Raw genomic sequence first — 21,420 nt, 5'->3', positions numbered from 1 at the left:
TTCCACAAACCAAGCTATGTCCCTCTTCATACAGGTCCACCAATAATCGAGACGAAGATACCTGTACATCTTCGTCTCCCCGGGATGGATGGAGAACCTGGATTTTTGTGCCTCTGCCATCAGTACCCGGCGCACACCCCCATGATATGGAACCCTCACCCTACGGTGAAGAGTCAACAATCCCTGACTATCATAGTCGATGGAGGAAACCTGACCCATAATTCTCTCACTCTTCCGATGTTCCTCCTTCATGGCCTCCTGTTGGCCTCCCGAATCTGCTCCAACAATGGAGTCACAACTATCATCCTCAGACAGATGTCCCTGATCAGTTCTGCCTTGCGGCTAAGCGCATCGGCCACGACATTGGCCTTCCCCGGGTGGTAGAGGATTTCACAATCATAATCCTTTACCACATCAAGACACCGACGCTGCCTCATATTCAGATTTGGCTGGTCCATGAGATACCTCATGCTCTTGTGGTCCGTGTAAATGATACAACAAACCCCATAGAGGTAATGACGCTAAATCTTGAGGGCGAAAACAACAACCCCTAGCTCCAAATCATGTGTTGGGTAATTCGCCTTGTGAGGCTTCAGCTGCCTCGAAGCGTAAGCTATAACATGCCTCCTCTACATCAATACCGCGCCCAAGCCGGAGATGGACGCATCGCAGTATACCAAAAAGTCCTCCATGCCCTCTGGCAGGGCTAAGATTGGCGCCTCGCACAATCTCTGTCTCAACGTCTCAAATGCAGCCTGCTGCTCAGGCCCCCAGCGAAAGACCACGATTTTCCTCGTCAACCGGGTCAGGGGCACGACTATCTTGGAGAAGTCCTGAATGAACCTCTGATAGTAGCCTGCCAGTCCCAGGAAGCTCTGAATCTCAGATGGAGACCTTGGATCCTCCCACCTCATCACAGCCTCCACCTTGGTCGGGTCAACCGAAATCTCGTTCTGGTTGACAAGGTGCCCAAGAAAATGCAACTCGCGCAACCAGAACTCACACTTGGAGAACTTAGCATATAGGCTCTCCCTCCTTAATGTACCCAGAACCTCTCGTAAGTGCTCCTCATGCTGCTCTCGCGTCTTGGAATAAACCAAAATGTCATCGATGAAGACTATCACATACCGATCTAACATCGGTCTGCACACGCAGTTCATGAGATCCATGAATGCGGCAGGAGCATTGGTGAGCCCGAAAGGCATCACCACGAACTCATAGTGGCCATAGCACGTCCAGAATACAGTCTTCGACACATCCTCCTCTGACCCTCATCTGATGATACCATGAACACAGATCAATCTTGGATAACCAAGATGATCCCTGAAGCTGGACAAAGAGGTCATCAATCCTCGGGAGTGGGTAACGGTTCTTCACCGTTACCTTGTTCGACTCCCGATAGTCTATACACATCTGATGCGACCCGTCCTTCTTCTTCACAAACAGAATCGGGGCTCCCCAGGGTGAACTGCTCGGTCCAATGAATCCCTTGTCTAACAGCTCCTGCAACTGCGTAGACAACTCCTACATCTCAGGAGGAGCCAACCGATACGGTGCCTTGGCTATCGGAGCCGCACCAGGGACTAGGTCGATCTTGAACTCTACCTGCCTCTCCGAAGGTATCCTAGGCAACTCCTCAGGGAATACATCCGCAAACTCTCATACCACAGGCACATCGCCCACCGTCGCCTTACCCGTTTCCTGGGTATCCATAACATAGGGACGAATCCTGTGCAACCCTGCTGAAGTGTAACGCCCGTAGATCCGGGCTAGTCAAATTAGAGGCAATAGGGGTCGAAAACGACTTTTCGACAAAAGATTATTTAGAATAAATAATCTTAACCAAGTTGTGGAATACGTCACAAGGTTTCCGTACATATAAAGAACGCCGAAATCCGAGTTATAACGAAGAAGTTATGGCCCGTCGAAGTTTTACGGCAAAACCGGCACGACACCGGGAAGCGTAAATAGTCAATTTACGATAGAGCGAGATTTAGCCTTAGCGATCTAAACAAAAGTCGTAGAATATGTTAAACTAAGAACATCGATAAAAAAGAACGCCCAAATCTGACTTCGTATGAAGAAGTTATGATTTTTCGAAGTCTCGGACTAGCAGTGTACAGCCCGAAATTCGAATATTAGATCGAGCGGTTTTTAGCTGACACGACCTAAACGAGAATCGAAGATCTCATTGAGAGTAGCGTAACGAGAAAAATATGGGCGAAAACGGATGTCGGATGAAGAAGTTATGAGGATTTAACGGACCAATCGTGTCCCGGCCCGTTGATAATATAAAATTTAAAATCGAGCCAAAATTAGCCGACGAAGTCTAAACGAAAGTTGTAGAGTACGTTCCCACCTTCGCGTGGATATAAAGAACGTCGAAAACGGAGGTCGTACGCGAAAGTTATGAATTTTTAAAGATGAGCATGCAATTTGCGAAATCTGATGCGAGACTAGTGACGTGGCGCGTTGTGGGCCCTCCGATGAAGTCTCAGATCTCGCTTCGGATCATGCCACGAAGCCTCGCCGTACGCCCCGCGTACGAGATCCGGAACGCCCCGCGTAACCTCGGTCTTATCCGGTCCGAAGAGGCTAACAGCTGGAGTCGGTCTGGCATTCTTATCCGATGACTACGCCCCGCGTAGGTCCGAGGTACGCCCAGCGTACCGAGGCCTCGCAGGGCTATAAAAGGGGCCCGATTTTCCTTCATTTTTCACACCTTTCTTCACTCTCTCTCTAACTTCTTTCTCTCTCTAAGTGTTCTAAACATCCCCAAACCCTAGGGAACCTCCCTAGCACCCTAGGGAAGCCCCGAGGCTCCCGGAGTCCCGAGAAAAAGGAGTTTTTCGGTTTCGAAACGCTGCTCCAATTAAGTTCCGGTTTTCGATAAAATTCGCTGTAGGTGTGCTACGCTTACGCAATTTTTAATATAGCTTTCAAATAATTATAGGAATGTTATTAGGTCCTTAAAATAATTATTTGGGCTATTATTATGAGTTATATCGAGTATTATTAACGCTTAATAATAGTCAGACAAATTAATTTGTCGCGGTTATCGTTAAACTAAACCCTAGTGGTATCGGTACTAGGTTTTATCAAAGGAATATCGTTTTGAGAGTATCGAAGCGCTGTCCGAGTGCTGAGTCACCACCTACTCAGGTGAGTGCATGGTCCCTTTCATCTTACACATAGATATGAAGTATTTTAATATAAATTACGTGCTATGTGTGCATATTGTTTGAATACTTGTTGTCTATGCTGGATGAATGATTTATACATGTTTTAAATGATTTAAACTGTATATTTATTTTATATCTACAAATATGTTGGGATAAAACATGGGTAGATGAAGTAGTTTGTGAGTGATGAAATAAAATTATGAGAGATAGGTGATGATAGGAAGGTGATGATAATTAGGTGAGGATAGATAGGTGATTATGAATCGGTGATGTAGGATACTACGACCTTGTCCGACAATGCGGAGATGTAGTCATCTACCAGACTATAGATGGCAACCACGGACTATTATAGACAACCCCGTGGAAACACCAGCAGGCTAGTAACCTGTAGGTGATGAATTACGAGTTCAGGCGATGTTGTAACTACGTATTCATGCGATGATAGTCTAACCCTTATTATGATGTACGAGTCCAGGCGATGTTGCGGCTACGTATTCATGCGATGATAGACCAACCCTTATCATGATTTACAAGTCCAGGTGATGTTGTGACTACGTAATCATGCGATGATACCCTAACACTTGCTAGACACATATTGAGGGAGTAATCCCCGGATTAGTATTGTCTATGCAATGTAGGCGATGATCCTTAGGTAAAGTTCGTAGGAACAATCACATAAGGAAATACGATGTAAGGAGATGAGAAGTAAGTATGATATAGGAGATGACCCTTGAAATAATATCTTTAGGGAAGACTAAAAGAAGATAATGGGGATGGGTAATTGGGTTGATTGTTTGATTGTTTAAACATAATAACTATATTATTGTGGGTTGAAAACCCTATGTACTCACCAGGTTTCCCAACCTGACCCACTCAGTTTATTTACATCACAGGTGACGATATGAAGTGACATTACACTGAGAGATTTAAAGAGATATAGATCACTAGTGTAAATAATTGTAAGTTCTGTTTATGCTTATGTTTCTGTATTAACAATGACATCCCAAACGTTTTAAAATGAAATAGATACGTTTCTTCGAAAATGTTTTAATAACGTATTTATCATGATTTTCTGGGAACAAATTCCGCAACCTTTTTATAAAACGAAGTACTCTGATTTTTATAAAGCATAAACAAAATCGGTCTTTTCTGGCTGTGATAATTGGGGATGTCACATGAAGGTAGCGCCTAGCTCTCGCTGCTGAACATAAAGCTGGTCCTCGTTGTGGCCTCTCGCCCTGAATCACCAGCTCTCCTCCACTTGGGGTCCTGATCCGCACCAACTACTGCGCGCATTCGATCACTGCCCTATTGGGGCTTAGCCAGTCCATACCAATAATAACCTTGTTCCCCTGCAAAGGTATGGGAACCAAGTCTACCAGGTAACACTCCTCGAGCAGTCTGAAAACACGGTCCCGATAGACCTCTGATTCTCGCACTGACCGGTCGTTCGCAATCTCGACCTCCAAAGAGCAATCCAGCATGCCCGAAGACTCAAGGAACTTCTTGTTAAGCATAAGGGAGACAAATGATCGGGTAGCACCCGTATCAAACAATACCTGAACTGGGATACTGTTCACATGGAACGATCCTAAACAAAGCACATACATAACATATCAAAATCACAATGACATAATCATAAAGGCTTAAGAAAGAAATCGTACCCATCACCACATCGGGTGCAACACGTGCCTCCTCGGCTGTCAACTGAAATGCTCAGCTCCGCACTACTGGAGCCTCTACCTTGGCCTTTCGGCCATCCACCACCCGTGCCGACGCTGGGGTCAGCGATGCCGATGGCGTTGCTGCTGTCGCTGCTGTCAATCTAGGGCAGTTGGCCTTTTTATGGCCCCTCTGATTGCAATGAAAGCAAATCAGGTCTGATATCTGAACTGCAGGAGCAGGGGTAGTACAATCCCTGCCAAAATGTCCAATATGGCCGCACTTATAGCAGCCGGAACCCACCCTAGTGCGGCAAAATCCCTCGTGTGACCGACCGCACTTTCCATAGCGGTCCCGCCCCTGTTAGCCCTTCGACCTCGCGTCAAATCTCTTGGGTTTCTTCCTCGAAACCCCTGCAACCTGCACAGTCTTTGACTTCCTCTTCCTGAGATGCTATAGATCAATCTCTCTCTCCCGCGCCCTGGCAATCATGGACTCCAGGGTCGGGCAGGCTGAATAGCTGACATGCTCCCGGATATCAGCCCTCAACATATCATGATAGCGGGTCTTCCGCATCTCTTCATCCCTCGCATACTGGGGTACCAACAATGCTCTTTCTCGGAACTTGGTGGTGATCTCCGCCACAGTCTCCGTAGTCCGTCTCATATCCAAAAACTCCCTGGCCAGTTGCTAAAGCTCCATAACTGGTGCAAACTCAGCCCTAAATATGGTCACGAAATCTGACCAAGTCATAGCCTCGATGGCTGGGGCTTCCAACGAATCACCAACTAACTCCCACAAATCTCTGGCTCTATCCCACAGACATCCCGCGGCAAACCGGACCTTCAAACCTTCCAGGAAGAAGCTCGTCAACTGCGCAAACTCAATGTTTGCGATCCATCTCCTGGCAGCAATGGGGTCCATCACCCAGTGAAAATCCGGCGCACCACTCCCTCGGAAGTCCTTGAAGGACAGTGTGTGTGTATCCGTCTGGATAGACGCCAAATCACTCCTGAATGCTCGAAGGCGATCCTCCATCAACTCAATAATCCCTTCCTTGATCGACCCGAAGATAACCAGGGTTGCATCAAGGATACCTCTCGTGATCTCAGACACGATGAACTCACGTAGCCCGTCATCAACCTCCCCGGATCCTGCACCCGAGCCCAATCCTGATCCTGAACCCGATCATCCTACTCCATGTCATGTGATCGCCATACTGAAACTAAACACATAAACATTAGGATCATACATACCCCTGAGAGGTCTCACGCACTCTCTAATTCCTGGTTCCATCTTGGTCCTCCTTGACTCGAGTACGGATCCTCTGCTTTCAGTAGTACGGGCCCATACTACCTTCTACATCTATTTGTATATCATACAGGCCTATCTCATGACCATGTCACATAAGCACACCAAGATAATTATGACAGAGACAACTATCCACCAAATACCCATGATGGTGGGTCGGCATTATAGCCTTAGACCCACCCATACTAGAAGGTAACTCCCCTCGGTGTCGTATAGTGTTTGAACTATCTTCGGCGTACAAGTTGACTACCCTCGACTCCTCGATCCCTACACGACAATGCTTCAAAGTTATTCATTTGAGTATGCAACCCTAACCGGGGTTATACAAAACCAGACAAAGTCAACACTCAGTTGACCTGACTCGTCAAGTTGTTCTACCGACTCATCGAGTCCATACTCCACTAACCCGATCCAACCCCGACTTCACTCGTCGAGTCTAGCAAGAACTCGGCGGGTTCTCCTTCATTGAAATCATCAGGACCATCTTCATCTGACTCGCCGAGTTCTTCCTTGAACTCGACGAGTTCATCTTCTTCATAAGAATGTGTCCAGTCTACAACTCGCCGAGTTGTATGAACAACTTGTCGAGTCCATCTTCAAAGATTGGGAGATTGACTTGGACTCGTCGAGCCTACTCATACACTCGTCGAGTCCCATAATTCCCATGTCCCTTTTGTGTCTAAACATCTACGAGACCTCCTCCCTAACAACTGGCCCATCCACATAAAGGATTTGGTGGTCAACACACTGCGACTCGCTGAGTCCCAAGAACAAATCGTCGATTCCATCCTTGACCAACACTATACAATCGATTTAAATGGGTCTTAACACAAAAAAAATCATAGATATGGTCTCCTAATGTCCATTTTACACGTAAAGTTCCAAACTTGGTACACATGCAAGGGATCTTTGGCCTAAAAAGCCATAAAAGATAGCCTCCAAGGTGCATGGGGTGTTCATGGCAACAAAATGGGCACCTTTGTGTCATAAAACCCCCCAATAGACCTGGATCTAAAGCATATACTGATTTCCAACACTAAATCCTAAATACAACCTCTCTAGGGCTTAGAAAGATGAAGGAAAAGGCCCAAAAATCAAGATCTATAGACAAAGGTTCAGCTTCATACCTCCAATAAGCTGAAAATGAGCACCAAACTCTGGATCTTCTTGTTTCCCCTTGGTCTCACAAGCTCCTTTCCTCTTCTCAAGCTTCACAACCCACCAAAAAGCACCAAAATGGCCTTAGAACACACAAAAACGGCTAGGGTTTCGATATGATGTCTTCTGGGAGTATAAGGGACGATGGAGGCTGAGATAAGGTGTTTAAATAGGGTGCAAACCCTCAATTTAGGGTTTTACCCAAACATTACCTACTCGCCGAGTCAGTCTTCCGACTCGTCGAGTAGGTCACTTAAACTGTCCGCGGATCTCGACTCTACTCGACGAGTTGGGCCTCCAACTCGTCGAGTCCCAGAGAAAACACAAGAAATGCTTGAATTAACTGCATACTAGGAATCAGGTGTTACATCTAGCATGTAGTTCTCAGAATCAAGAATCATACACATAACATAACAAGCATGGGTATCTTGGGGAAAGCTTACTTGAGCTCGGCCGGTCGCACGCATCACACACCTTGTCTGTTCTCAAAATTTCTTAACTTAAAATTTTAGAAACTGTTTTCCTTAAAAAAAATCTTTTAGTCCCTCGGTTTGAGTCCAGACACCCCCGTGGGTGTGTCCGAATCCCTCAAACCAGGGCTCTGATACCAACTTGTAACATCCCAAAAATCGAGGCCAAAAATTTCATTTTTAATTAAGTAATTCATAACATAGTTTACCAAACATTGCCAATGTCATATAACTTTATAAAAACCATAACAGCGTGTCTGAAAACCATATTATCGAAAATAATAAAAAATCATAGTACAATCCCAGAAAACTCCATGCGGAAATCATGTGTGTGATGCGCTGCTACACCGCCAGCTCCTTCCCCTTCATACCGCATACCATATAATATCGTAAGCACAAAGCTTAGTGAGTTCCCCCATCATACCGCATACCATATAATATCGTCAGTATCTTTCAATCAGTAACTACCATCGGTATCTTTCAACCGGTAACTATCATCGGTATCTTTCAACCGGTATCCGCCATCAATATCTTTCAACTGGTAATTGTCATCGGTATCTTTCAACCGGTAACTACCATCGGTATCTTTCAACCAGTATCTGGGGACTATTTCATCCCTACCGCCAGCATACAATAGCAAGATATAAACATACAGTCAGGCATATCAGGGTACTGACCTACCCACTGGTCCAAACGACCTATGCCAGGGAAAGACTATTCCCTGTCACTACCACTAACACAGTGTTCATATTACGCAAGCATATCTCATGACCAAGTCACATAACCAAACCAAGATAAATATCACAAAGACAATTATCTACCAAATATCCCTATTGGTGGGTCGACATTGTGGCCTTAGACCCACCCCTACTGGAAGGTAACTCACCTCATAAGGCTGACTGCTGAAAAGTTGATCGGCAGATGTCTGACTGCTGCTCCGGTGATCCTCCGACTATAAGTCCATAAAACACTTAATCTGACATTGATAACTACTCTAAGGGAAAAATGACTATTTTACCCCTGAAAAAGTCAAAGTCAAAGTCAGCTTCCAGTTGACCCGACTCGCCGAGTTGGGCCGCCAACTTGTCGAGTCCCTATCCTTTCATCTGTCCTTTTTCACGCCTCTACTCGTTGAGTTTGGCAATGACTCGACGATTTCTCCTTCTAAAACAACCCCGAATGAAGCTTCATCCGACTCGCGAGTTGTATGAACTACTTGTCAAGTTCATCTCCATCCTATGAACAAGTCCTGCCCTTGAATCGCCGAGTTGTATGAACAACTCGTCGAGTTCATCTTTGAAAATTGGGAGATTGCCTTGGACTCGTGTGAGTTTGTTCATACACTCGTCGAGTCCTATGATTTCCAGGTCTATGGCTAAGTCCAATGCGTTGGGTCACTCCCCCGGACCCCTCTAAGACCACTCTAACACTCACCGGCTCGTCGAGTAGGTCACTTAAAATGTCCGCGAGTCCCGACTCTACTCGACGAGTTGGGCCACCAACTCGTCGAGTCCCAGAGAAAATACAAAAATGTTTAAATTAAATGCGTACCGGGAATTAGGTGCTACAAGCATACACTTAAGTACGCCCAGCGTACTTAAGGGACCATTTATGCAAATAATATAATCCTTAGGGTTTTAAGTCTTACCAAAATTTTCGATGTTACACTTCGTACTCCCATCATACTTACCTTCGCATTAGTATGCCCTGCGTACACCCTATGTATGCCCCGCGTACTAGGGTTTTGCCTTAGACCTTGCAACTTTCCGAAGGCCATAACTCCTTATAAGCCCAATTCCGACGATCCTTACATCCACAAAGAGATTATGAGATGCTCTACACTTCTATCAACTCATACTTGCTTTAAGATTTCCCTAACAAAAATCTAATTTCCATAAATGCCCGAGTTGACACTTTACTTAAATGCCCTTTGGCTCCAAAACACAAACCGAACACCTGGATCATCTAAATTATGTCAACCACACCCAAATGGAAAACGATTCGGGACAGGGCGTTACAAAGAAAACTATATAGTGCCCCAAATAATATCCGCCATCCTATTTCTGTAAATAAATCCCACATCTCTAGTTGCCTTTTCTATATCTGCGAAACGGATTTTCCCCAATTTTCATCTATTTCCCCAATTTCCCTCTTTTCACAGGTTTTTCTCAAGCATATATAACGCATTTTCATCAAACATTATACCCTAAAACTAAAGAATATGAAAACGGGAAACATAAAATCGGAAATGCATACCCGGGGGCCGTATCCATCGCCAAAAAATGTTAAAGGGATTTAGATCCGTCTCCTTTCGTCGGCGAGGAAAGTTGTGGAGGTGGACGAGACTGCTGTGGAGGTCGACGTGCAAAATGTGGAGGTCGGCGAGGCTAATGTGAAGCAGCGGAGTGGGGACATAATGTGGATGTCGTAATGCATAATCGACAGAACCTCTACAGTTCTACAGAGCCCCTCCGTGGACCTCGTTACATGTCTTCGTGGAGAGATCTTTGACTTCGTGGAGCCCGTAGAGATACCCTAAGCAGAAAGCATGTCTATTTTATTAGAAAATCGTTTTTTTTACTAAATTTTGAAATCCCCTCGCCTCCCCACCCCCCCTTAAAAAATGTCTATTGCTGACAAAAAAAATTAATAACAAATCTAATCTACTTCTAAAGAAAGAAAGACAAAATCTGATACCGCTGATACTGTTGATATCGTTGGGTTAGAAGCTTCCGGTAAACATTGTGCTAGATACCATTTACATTCGCAAACACCACAAATAATTATAAATATTAACTGAAATCATTAAAAAATATATAAAAACTATAAATCTATTCATAATTATTAATACAATTGTGAGTAACGGTTAATGTCATGGGCCTTATCCCTATGAATAACGTGGCGACATTACAAAGGATTTATCAATCGTCCCACAACAAATATCAAAGGTTAACTACCAAGTTATTATCTTATTTGTGATTATATTGAAGATTTAGTTAGGCATTTTCTATTATGTTATTTATACATATATACTTTTAATAGCAAGTAAATCGATAACTCAATGTAATTTACCCTAAATACAAATAGAGATATTATATGACTCACACGCCCCATACACCATTATTTCCTGATTGTGTAGGAAATGAAATACATCACTAAATATCTTACCATAATGAATATCACTTTTGTGAGTTTTAGAGATTGTAATCCACTCTTCATGTGAAATTCAATACAATAGACTTCTGTTACCGAACAATTATGTAATGTATTGATTTTATGCTTTTATTACAAGCCAAAGTTCCTATATAGCTCTACATTCCTATAAACCCCTATAGTTGGATTGTGTGGCTATCCAAATTATATCATAAAAGTCTAAGTCAAAGATTACTGCAAAGTTTAAATATTCTACTTATAATATTATTTCTCTTTACAACTGAATATTCAAATCTGATTTCAGTATAATCGACCAGTCTATTTCAATTTATCATATAAATATTTACGCGCCAAATTCAAATTATATCATAAAAGTCCAGGTCAAAGATTACTGCAAAGTATAAGTATTCTGCTTACAGACGTCACCTATTGAACTGTTAAGTTTTAGATTATCGTTATATTACGTCAACAACTGAACTTTTAAGTTTACAATAATTGTTACATTACGTCACATGACTTGGTTGTATACCCGCAATCATGTTTTCTTATTGAATATACTGCCAAAACCCTTTTTAGAATAACGACAAAAAATATTATTTCTCTTTACAACTGAATATTCAAATCTGGTTTCAGTATAACTGACCAGTCTATTTCAATTTATCATATAGATATTTACGCGCCAAATTCAAATTATATCATAAAAGTCCAAGTCAAAGATTACTGCAAAGTATTCTACTTACAGACGTCACCCATTGAATCGCTAAGTTTTAGATTATCGTTATATTACGTCAACAATTGAACTGCTAAGTTTACAATAATCGTTACATTACGTCACATGACTTGGTTGTATACCCGCAATCATGTTTTCTTATTGAATATACCGCCAAAACCCTTTTTAGAATAACGACAAACAATATTATTTCTCTTTACAACTGAATATTCAAATCTAATTTCAATACAACCGACCAGTCTATTTCAATTTATCATAAAGATATTTGCGCGCCAAATTCAAATTATATCTTAAAAGTCCAAGTCAAAGATTACTGCAAAATATTCTGCTTACAGACATCACCCATTAAACTGTTAAGTTTTAGATTATCGTTATATTACGTCAACAACTGAACTGCTAAGTTTACAATAATCGTTACGTTACGTCACATGACTTGGTTGTATACCCGCAATCATGTTTTCTTATTAAATATACTGCCAAAACCCTTTTTAGAATAACGACGAACGATACTATTTCTCTTTACAACTGAATATTCAAATCTGCTTTCTGTACAACCGACCAGTCTATTTCAATTTATCATATAAATATTTGCGCGCCAAATTCAATTTATCGTATACATATCTGCGCGCCAAATCTATTTAAAAGAATCATAAATAGTTTAAATGCTGTTAAACACATGACATATTCGTTTTAATACATAATTCAACTTATTAATACATAATTCAACTTATTATTTAAATATTTAAATTATAAAAAATATTTGAAATACATGTTATAAATATAATTTGCTTATTTGAATGTATAGAATGAGTGTCACTAGTTTGATAGATACAACAAGATATATTTGTGACCTTTTCAAATGTAGAAAACTACATAATTTAAACAAGAAAGAATTTCTAGATTTAGTCAAAATTTATCTAAGAAGCCTTCTAAACCCGGTCTAATTACAAGACTCAAGTAAATAAATTTGTCCGGTTCACCACTCATTTATATATACACGAGTCACCATTTTCTCTCCCAATTTTCTCTCCCAATTTACGTCAGAAAACCATCATCTTCATCACCGTCACAGCTTAAAGGGAAAAGGGTGCCGTGCAACGGCGACATCTCATCGGCCGGCATCGGAAGTTTAATTTTCGGTAATCTATCTCCGGTAATGGACTATTCCTTTCAATCTCCTTAAGTGTTGTTTTTTCTATTTTTCATTTCAGAAGTCTAATAAATCGATTAGTTTTCATTTATTATCCATTCATTGTTCTGTACTTGTTCATTTTAAATTTTGTGATTCTTATTCACTGAGGTTTTTAAGCTACCAAAACCCTAATTTTACCGACGTTGTTCCAGTTCAGCATTTTATCTCACCGATTATCGTATTGTTATTATTGTTCCTGAAAATAATATGCCATTTCGCGCTTATCTTTTTCTAGGGTTTAGAAAAGGGATTGTAATTCTGATTGTCATATCGTGGATTTTTTGGTGCTATTAGGGTTTGTGATTGAAAGAAGGGAGAAACATAAGGATTGAAGATAGGGTGCTGTTTGAAGGATAATGTGTATACTCTGTGTGATTCAGAAGTGGTCAAGAAAGGTCGCTACCATGCTGCCATGGTTGGTAATCCCACTGATTGGACTGTGGCTGTTATCCCAATTCCTTCCACCTGCTTTTCGTTTTGAAATCACTTCACCAAGGCTAGCTTGCGTTCTTGTCCTCCTAATCACCCTCTTCTGGTATGAAATCTTGATGCCCCAACTGTCTTCTTGGCGTGCTCGTAGGAATGCTAGACTTAGAGAGAGAAAAAGGTTTGAAGCCATTGAAATGCAGAAGCTTAGAAAGACTGCAATCAGGCGTTGCAGGAACTGTTTGACTCCATATCGTGATCAGAACCCTTCTGGAGGTAAATTCATGTGTTCCTACTGTGGACATATCTCCAAGAGACCTGTCTTGGACTTATCTGTTCCTCCTGGCTTAGGTCGCCTTTCAAATTCTGGGATTTTAAAAGATTTGGTAGGTAAAGGTGAGAAGATGTTGAATGGGAAAGTTTGGTCTGATAATAATTGGATATGTGGTCAGGATTGGCTTGAAAATGGTGGTAATTGGGCTCATGGCTCCAGTTCTTGGAAATCTAGTTACAGTGACCACTTCTTTTCTGAAAAATCATACTCTTTTCTTCTTGTTTTTGTCTGCAAGAGTTTAGGTGCTGTTTTCTTGGGTGTTATGTGGGTTTTGAGGAAGCTTTTTAGAGTTAGTTTGTCTGAAGATAACACCTCAACGGATACAGATATTAGGGGTTTATCCAAAAAGGGTGACAATGGTGTAAATTGTAATGAAAGTAAAAGTGAAAAAGCTCGCAGGAAAGCTGAAGAGAAAAGACAGGCGAGATTAGAGAGGGAGCAATTAGAGGAAGAGGAAAGGAAACAGAGGGAAGAAGTTGCAAAGTTAGTTGAAGAACGTAGGAAGTTAAGAGACGAAAAAACAGTAACCGAAAAAGATGAAGAAAAGGATAAAAAAGAAACTGAAAGGAAACGCCACGAGAAAAAGAAAGAAACTGAAAGAAACAAGAAAGGGGACATTGATCGTGGTCAAAATTTGACTTTAAAGTCCAACACCACTGAAACAGGACATGGGTCAAAGGGTACAACGGTAAATACCCATAACAACAAGGGAACTGTTGGTGGAAGGTATTTGGATCGAATGAGGGGTAACTTTTTCCCATCTTCAAGAACACTTGGCACAGGTGGTTTCTTTGGGAAAGGGACAAATGCAAATTCAAATGCAAATGCTGGAAACACAAGAGAACATAGATCCAGTTCTTATTCAGATCATTCCCAAAATACCCCTAATAAGAGAGATTCTTTCCAGAATGATCGTGGATTTGGGAAATCAAATCCACATCCAGATGATCATAACCATATTCGTCCTGTAAGTTTTCTTCTTCTTCTCATTTGTTTCTTTTTAACTCTTTAAATTATTATACAAATAGTATTAGACAAATTTAAAACACCATATTTAATATTTGTTTCTTTTAACATTTATTTTCTCTTTGCAGGCAGTTTTTGAGCCCCAACCTTGTCCTCCTCCTAAAAGATCATGGCAACAGCTATTCACTCGGTCATCAAATGTCAGTACTACTACTACTACTCCATCCACCACCACAAATGTCATAAGCCGACCAAACGGAGGAATACCTAATTCCATTCCACCAACCGAAGGAATCACCAATTCCATTCTATTGGGATTACCTTACCATTCGCCATCGAATCCCATTCTTCCACCGGAAGTGGAAGAATTCGACAATTTTCAAGACCCATGTTACGTTCTGGACCCCACATCCTTAATCGGGCCAGTCTCGGAATCACTGGATGATTTTCAACTGGACTTAGGGTTTGAAAAGTCAAGGCCTGTGAAGGCCCATTCGGAAGTTAACAGGCCATCACCGATTGAGTCTCCTATGTCAAGGTTATCGGTTTCCAGCACTCAAAGTAAGACAAATTTGCCCCTGGAAGAACACGGTGGTGGAAATGAGAAGGAGTGGCAAATGTGGAATAGTACTCCTCTTTGTTTGGATACTCTTGGGTTAATGGGAAAACCTAATGATGATCCATGGGGGACAATGAGAACTTCATACGGATCTATGTCAAGTAATAACAATAACAACATTAACATTAACAACAACCGTTTGAAGAATTCAAACCTTCCGGAAGGAATTGGTCATAATGTTTGGGCCAAGTAAGTATTATAATAATTCATAAATATGTTTTTCGATTGTTATCTCATTTATTGAAAATTAATTTTTTTTTTTTGGGGGGACAGAAATGAGAAGGGTGCTGCTGGGGTTTCTGGTGAAGGGGCAGGATTGATGATGCCTCCTGTTGCTGGGCTTTACTCGGGTCAAGATGTACAGGCAGTTTGGTCATATGAATGAAAGATTTAAGAAAAAAAAAAAACTAAAACAAGAAACTATGAAAAGACTTTAATATACGTTTTTCTTTTATGAAGATGAATGCTCTTTTGGAGAAAAGTTTAGAATATTAAATATGCATATTTTACTTGTTTTGGCTCTCATAGCAATACCAATGCCATGTTTTTTTTGGTTATTAGATATTTAGGGCTATTAGACTGGACAAATTTTATAGGGCTGTTTATGATAATGTTTTTAAAAAATGAGAAAACATGAGTCTTGGTCCTTTATTTTTTTGGTGTGTGTGTGTGTGGGGTGAGAGAAGTTTGACATTTTTGTTTAGGTGACATCGGTTTTAGTCGGCTGATAGTTTAATTAGTATCCAACCTGTTTTGCTCTATCAACATCACAAGTAAGGCGGTAGAACATGTGACCATATTCAATTGCTAGCTAATAATAGAATAGCTCTTTCTTTTTTTAGGTTGCTTGGGCTTGCCTTTACGTGGGCATGTTGTTTAGGAATATTTTAATGATGACCATGAGGACATTTATGTTTTTTTTTTTTTTTTTTTTTTTTTTTTTTTTTTTTTTTATAGATATAGAAAATTAAGAGTGAGTCTATGACTCATTATTTCTAATAGTAGAAAATGTTACAATTGTGTTGCATCACATTTGACTTCGAGAGCTTACAATTATGACGTACTTTTGGATTAAAACTAAAAGTTTGTTTTGATTTTAAAAATGAAGGATGTTGCTTATCCATCACATAGAATTTCTAGTAAACCATGTTGATATGTAGAGTGTCACAATTAAGTTTTTTTTGATAGACTTGATTAAAATATTTGTATTGTTGCATGATATCCTGGAAATTTAAAAAAATTGTACACGTATTACACATGTTATAAGGTGAAGTCCTAAGTAATGTTAAGTAGTATACAAAGAAAAAACCATACATTTGATTAGTCTTTAGTTCTTCTAGCATCATTCTTTTCATACACATTGTAAAAAGGTCATCTTTCTATCTTTGTCTTTTCAATTATTTTACATGTACGTATCTAAATTATATAAATTACATAAGTAATCTTACATGCTAATATTTTGTATTTGTTTATTTAGTTGGATATTGTTTGTTATGTTGTTTGGTTCTTAATGGATAGTGGTGTTTTGTTTTGAGTTCATGTTTTGATGTGTGAGAAAGTTAACGTGATAAAGGATAACACGAAGTAATCATGGAAGATGTTACGATCCCATATCAGTCAAATGTAAGTTTAGATGGTTGCTTATAAGTCTAGGTGTTTTGTCATCTTACATTTGGATTTTGTGAACAAGTTCTACACTTAGGCTTATGCCTAGTATGTGATGGGTATTTATCGATTGGTATTAGGGGTGTAATCAAGCAAGGTGTTTATTCTCTTTGTATAAAGATGAAGAAACATAAGCTTCACTCATAGATTAATCTTTCAAAAATATCCAAATTGTTACAAGATATTATAGTTTGGTTGATTGGAAAAAGTCATTCCTACAAGGAATATGATATGAACCGAGCGGATAAATGAGATTGGGTCTATAATTTATGATTATTCTAGTATCTTTATTATTTAGTATTTTTCTAGTTGATTCTAGTTTCCTTATGCAGTTAGGGTTTCCCTTTACGAATATAGTTTCCTTTTATCAGTTTAAGAGAGTCAATAAATAAGTTAGGACCGACTCTTCTAAGAAGAGGAAAAATTTTAGTGAGTCGTTTTCTTTTGTTTGGAGATCCCTTGAGTCTCGAATATCAGGCACCTATCTTTGGTTCTTTAAGCATTAAGTTAAGATTGAGTTATTTTCTAATCAGTTCATATCAAATTGGTATCAGAGCACTTTCCTGGAGTATTGTTCTCGACACTATTCATATGAGGTACTGTTCACGTGGTTACTGTTCACCGAACACTGTTCACGTCGTTTACTGTTCCTCGAACATTGTTCACGTCGTTTACTGCACGATGCCGAAACCTGACACCAGATCTGATACTGCTGCCCGGAATTTGAATAAAGATTTAGTCTTGGAAGAGAGTTCCTCATGGGATCGGATTGAGAAGATGGAGGCGGAATTAGCAGAGATCAAGACCGAATCATAAAGGTGTCAAACCTTAGCTGATCAGCGCCATGCAGAAGTTATGGCACTCCTGATTAAGGTGGCCCAACCTGCCACCCAACCGCCGCCCGCTACCACCACGGATCCGTCGTCAGTCACGCAACTGCCGCCAATCATCCAATCACTACCACCACCCATCACCACCTACCGACCCATTATTCAATCGTTACCACACCCAAATTTTTCGATGCCACCTCCAAATCACCAACGCATAGGAACAGGAGGATGCCCACAAATCCCTATCATCTACACACAACCGCCCTGGATCACGTCAACGCTTTAATACGACGAACAGGGGTATCCGGTTCCTCCACATAATATGCATCCAGAATCTGGGTCAAGTAACACCAAATTCCGAGTATATGCGGGGGAGGGTTGGGGAATCGAAGAACAACCAACCACACAACCCGTTCGAATGAGACCATACTTTGGGTCTAACCTAGGATATGGAGGGGGATGTGTCCTAAACGTGGATTACAGATTGAGAAAACTCAAGATGCCGCTATTTGAAGGGGAAGATGTTTACGGGTGGGTTTATAAAGTGGAACGTTTCTTTGATATGCAAGGGTTGGCAACGTCGGGTGAGAGACTACGTGCAGCAGTCCTATGTTTGGAAGGGTCAACACTGGCATGATATAGATGGAGCGATACTCGGATGCCTTTCCGGTGTTGGGAATATTTAAAGAATAGGTTGCTGGAACGTTTCCAGGCATCACAGGAGGGTACGTAGTTTGCAAGAACAATTTTTGGACATACGACATATTGGATCGGCCCGTGAATACGTAGGGCGTTTTGAACAGATGGCTGCACAACTCGAGGGCATCCAAGAGTTAATTTTGGAGGGGACTTTCATCAAGGGGTTGAAACCGGACTTGCGCAAGTCGGTTCGGATCTTGCAACCACATGGGTTGGGACAGGCGATGAAGTTGGCACTTGTGGTAGATGAGAACGGAACTGGAACAATCACGGGGTCAAACAAAGGAAGTAAAAAAGTCAATGTGAACCGTGCGCTGGGCACGGTTAAAACCACAACAATCGTAGCATTGGCAACCCACACCCCCTTCCGACGAATGACTGACACGAAATTCGCGGACAAAAAAGCCAAAGGGTTATGTTTTCGCTGCAACGGGAAGTTCGGTCCAGGTCATCGCTGCCCAGAGAAAACCCTTCAGGTGTTGTTAGGTGTTGTTGGTGGATGATGAAGAAGGGGAGGAAGAGGAAGATGAAGAGACAGAGACGGTTGAACACGCAACAATTTCCAGGTTTCCACCTTGAGGACAAGGTGGATTTTCACCGAGGGGGTATGGATATGAACCGAGCAGATAAGTGAGATTGGGTCTATAATTTATGATTATTCTAGTATCTTTATCATTTAGTATTTATCTAGTTGATTCTAGTTTTCTTATGCAGTTAGGGTTTCCCTTTACGAATATAGTTTCCTTTTATCAGTTTAGGAGAGTCAATAAATAGGTTAGGGCCGACTCTTCTAAGAGGAGGAAAAATTTTAGTGAGTCGTTTTCTTTTGTTTGGAGTTTGGAGATCCCCTAAGTCTCGAATATTAGACACTTATTTTTGGTTCTTTAAGCATTAAGTTAAGATTTATTTTCTAATCAGTTCATATCGGACTATATTCCAGAATTTGACTATGATGAATAAACTCGTTGTTATAAATCGAAGGAAGAAAAAAAACAAATTTAAACAAATCTTGTAAGTTTGTTCCAAAATATGCTTTTTTAAGCCACTATTTCCACATCTATACGTGCCAAATGGGCCATAGACTACAAATAATTAACCTTTTTGGTAATTATTCAAAAGAAAGTTAATTGAGTCCTTAAAAATAATTAACCTTTTTTCGGTAATTATTCAAAAGAAAGTTAATTGAGTCCTTAAATTCAAAAGAAAGACGCTGAGATATCATTCCAATTTCATGATTAAAACATAACAATCGAGCATAATTCATCCTTAAATTCACAAGCACACAACACCACTATAAACAAATGCTTCCAACAAGACTCCAAATCATAAAACACCTGCCAAAACTAACACCAAATCATCGGCTTTGTTTCCACGTCTTCTTCCTTGCCACCATGGACGAAATCCCACCAAACCCCAACTTCATTCTTTTCGCCGGAACTCTCTTCTCATCACCACCACCACCACCACCACAACCACCACCAAACCCCAACTTCGCTCTTTTTGCCGGAACTCTCTTCTCACCACCTTTCTTCGCCCCATTACCACTACCTTTCCCAATAATTTCTGCCAACGAAACCTTCCATCTCATACAGCTCTTCTCCGGACGCTCTCCGGCCAAAAACAACTTCCGGCTCAATATCTGCCCTATCGACATCATCGGGCTCGACACCACCACAGCATCAGAATCCAAATATGTTCCATTTCTAGTGGCCTCAACTCTTCTTAAAACCTCTTCAAGAATCCTCGTACAATGCTTTACGTCTTCAGTTGCTTCCTTTACCCTCTTCAAGATTTCCTTTTCCGATAACTCCACTCGTACCTCGTTGTTTCGATCGTCGGATCGGTGAATGCTGGCTTCGGCTTTGACTTCTTTTTGCAGTTTGACTTTTAACTCTTCGAGGGTTTCTCGTTCTTCTGTTGCCGAATTGTTCTGCAAATGATCGAGCAATTGTTCGCTGCTAGTCTGCAATCGATTGCAAAGAATTGGAAAACGCAATAAGTCGAGAAAATAAATATGAAACATCTTAACATAATCAAGCATGCATATTTAAATTTAATCAAGTAAAGTTACGAGAGATAAATATATATACCTGGGAAGGTTGAGTGGGGTTATGGGAGTGAGGTCTCCAGAAGCCGACTCCACCAAACCGGCTGACAGCCTCCATCACCGACGCAAACGGCGGCGACGTGTCCACATCCGTGGTCAATGGACCACCGGTATTCTCTTTCAGCTTCTGCTCCGAACCCATTTCAGTAAATTCACTCCCGAAATCAAAAGATACTCTATTCGTGGTGGAAGGACAAAATTTGAAGATATAATTGGAAGAAGAGGACCCTAAAATAGATGTAGAAAAAGGAAAAGTGGAGCTAACGGTTGGATTGTTCAGTAGACCAGTAGAGAAACCCCACAAAGCTTTTGCCGGAGGAGGGAAATTATTTCGAAGACGTGTCTCTATCCTGGGCAAATGTTTTATGCAAGGAGTTTGAACTTTTAACACCTTTAATTTCAGTCATAAAAAAAGTAGTATTTTTCTCAAGTTTTTAAACTTTTTAATACCATCTATCCCGGGCAAATGTCACGCTACCCTATCACTCCAATGTTTATATTTACCAACAAACTTTAATAAAATGACGCTTTAAGTCATATATGTAAATAAAAATAAATAATAGTAGAAAATACTTATAAAAATATTAATTATATATATAAAATTGTGGTCTTACGGCCTTACATATGAAGTGACTCGTCGAAGCTGGTAAAAGCTTGAGGTTTGACATTGCTGCCAAAGTCACGCTTTACGTTATTTAGAACCTTGCTGGTTATCGATTTATCTTTTTACTAATTATAAAATAATATATTAATTTTAACAAACAAAAATGTAACTGTATGATAGTAAGTATTACATCGATCATGAAATCAAACTATTGGGTCGGACCCCTTTTCTACCAAATCCAAAAGATCTGGTCAGGTGAAGGCATAGTGAAAGATATGAACATTCAAACCAGTTGAAACCGGTCTTACAAAA

General features: G+C 40.8%; 2 protein-coding genes across 3 annotated transcripts; one reads left to right on the top strand and one right to left on the bottom strand.

Moving 5' to 3' along the window:
* Positions 1 to 12,660: 12,660 nt before the first annotated feature.
* Positions 12,661 to 15,684, top strand: LOC145066502 (uncharacterized). 2 transcript variants are annotated; one of them, XM_079013778.1, is made up of 4 exons: positions 12,661 to 12,805; positions 13,153 to 14,585; positions 14,713 to 15,392; positions 15,477 to 15,684. In XM_079013778.1, the coding sequence occupies exons 2-4, from the start codon at positions 13,215 to 13,217 to the stop codon at positions 15,586 to 15,588; spliced, it is 2,163 nt and encodes a 720-aa protein (XP_078869904.1). In that variant the 5' UTR covers positions 12,661 to 12,805; positions 13,153 to 13,214; the 3' UTR covers positions 15,589 to 15,684. The 2 variants fall into 2 exon arrangements, with proteins under 2 accessions (XP_078869904.1, XP_078869903.1); XM_079013777.1 differs by having other exon boundaries at positions 12,664 to 12,819.
* Positions 15,685 to 19,592: 3,908 nt separating this feature from the next.
* On the bottom strand, positions 19,593 to 20,780 carry LOC145071356 (uncharacterized). Its single transcript, XM_079018258.1, has 2 exons — positions 20,488 to 20,780; positions 19,593 to 20,360 (listed from the first exon to the last, which is right to left on the bottom strand). The coding sequence occupies exons 1-2, from the start codon at positions 20,644 to 20,646 to the stop codon at positions 19,752 to 19,754; spliced, it is 768 nt and encodes a 255-aa protein (XP_078874384.1). The 5' UTR covers positions 20,647 to 20,780; the 3' UTR covers positions 19,593 to 19,751.
* Positions 20,781 to 21,420: the final 640 nt, after the last annotated feature.

Source organism: Lactuca serriola, chromosome 8 (genome assembly GCF_051521515.1).
Source record: "Lactuca serriola cultivar US96UC23 chromosome 8, Lser_US96UC23_V15, whole genome shotgun sequence".
In the NCBI taxonomy this organism is placed as follows: Eukaryota; Viridiplantae; Streptophyta; class Magnoliopsida; order Asterales; family Asteraceae; genus Lactuca; species Lactuca serriola.
This window is presented reverse-complemented; position numbering and strand designations above follow the sequence as displayed.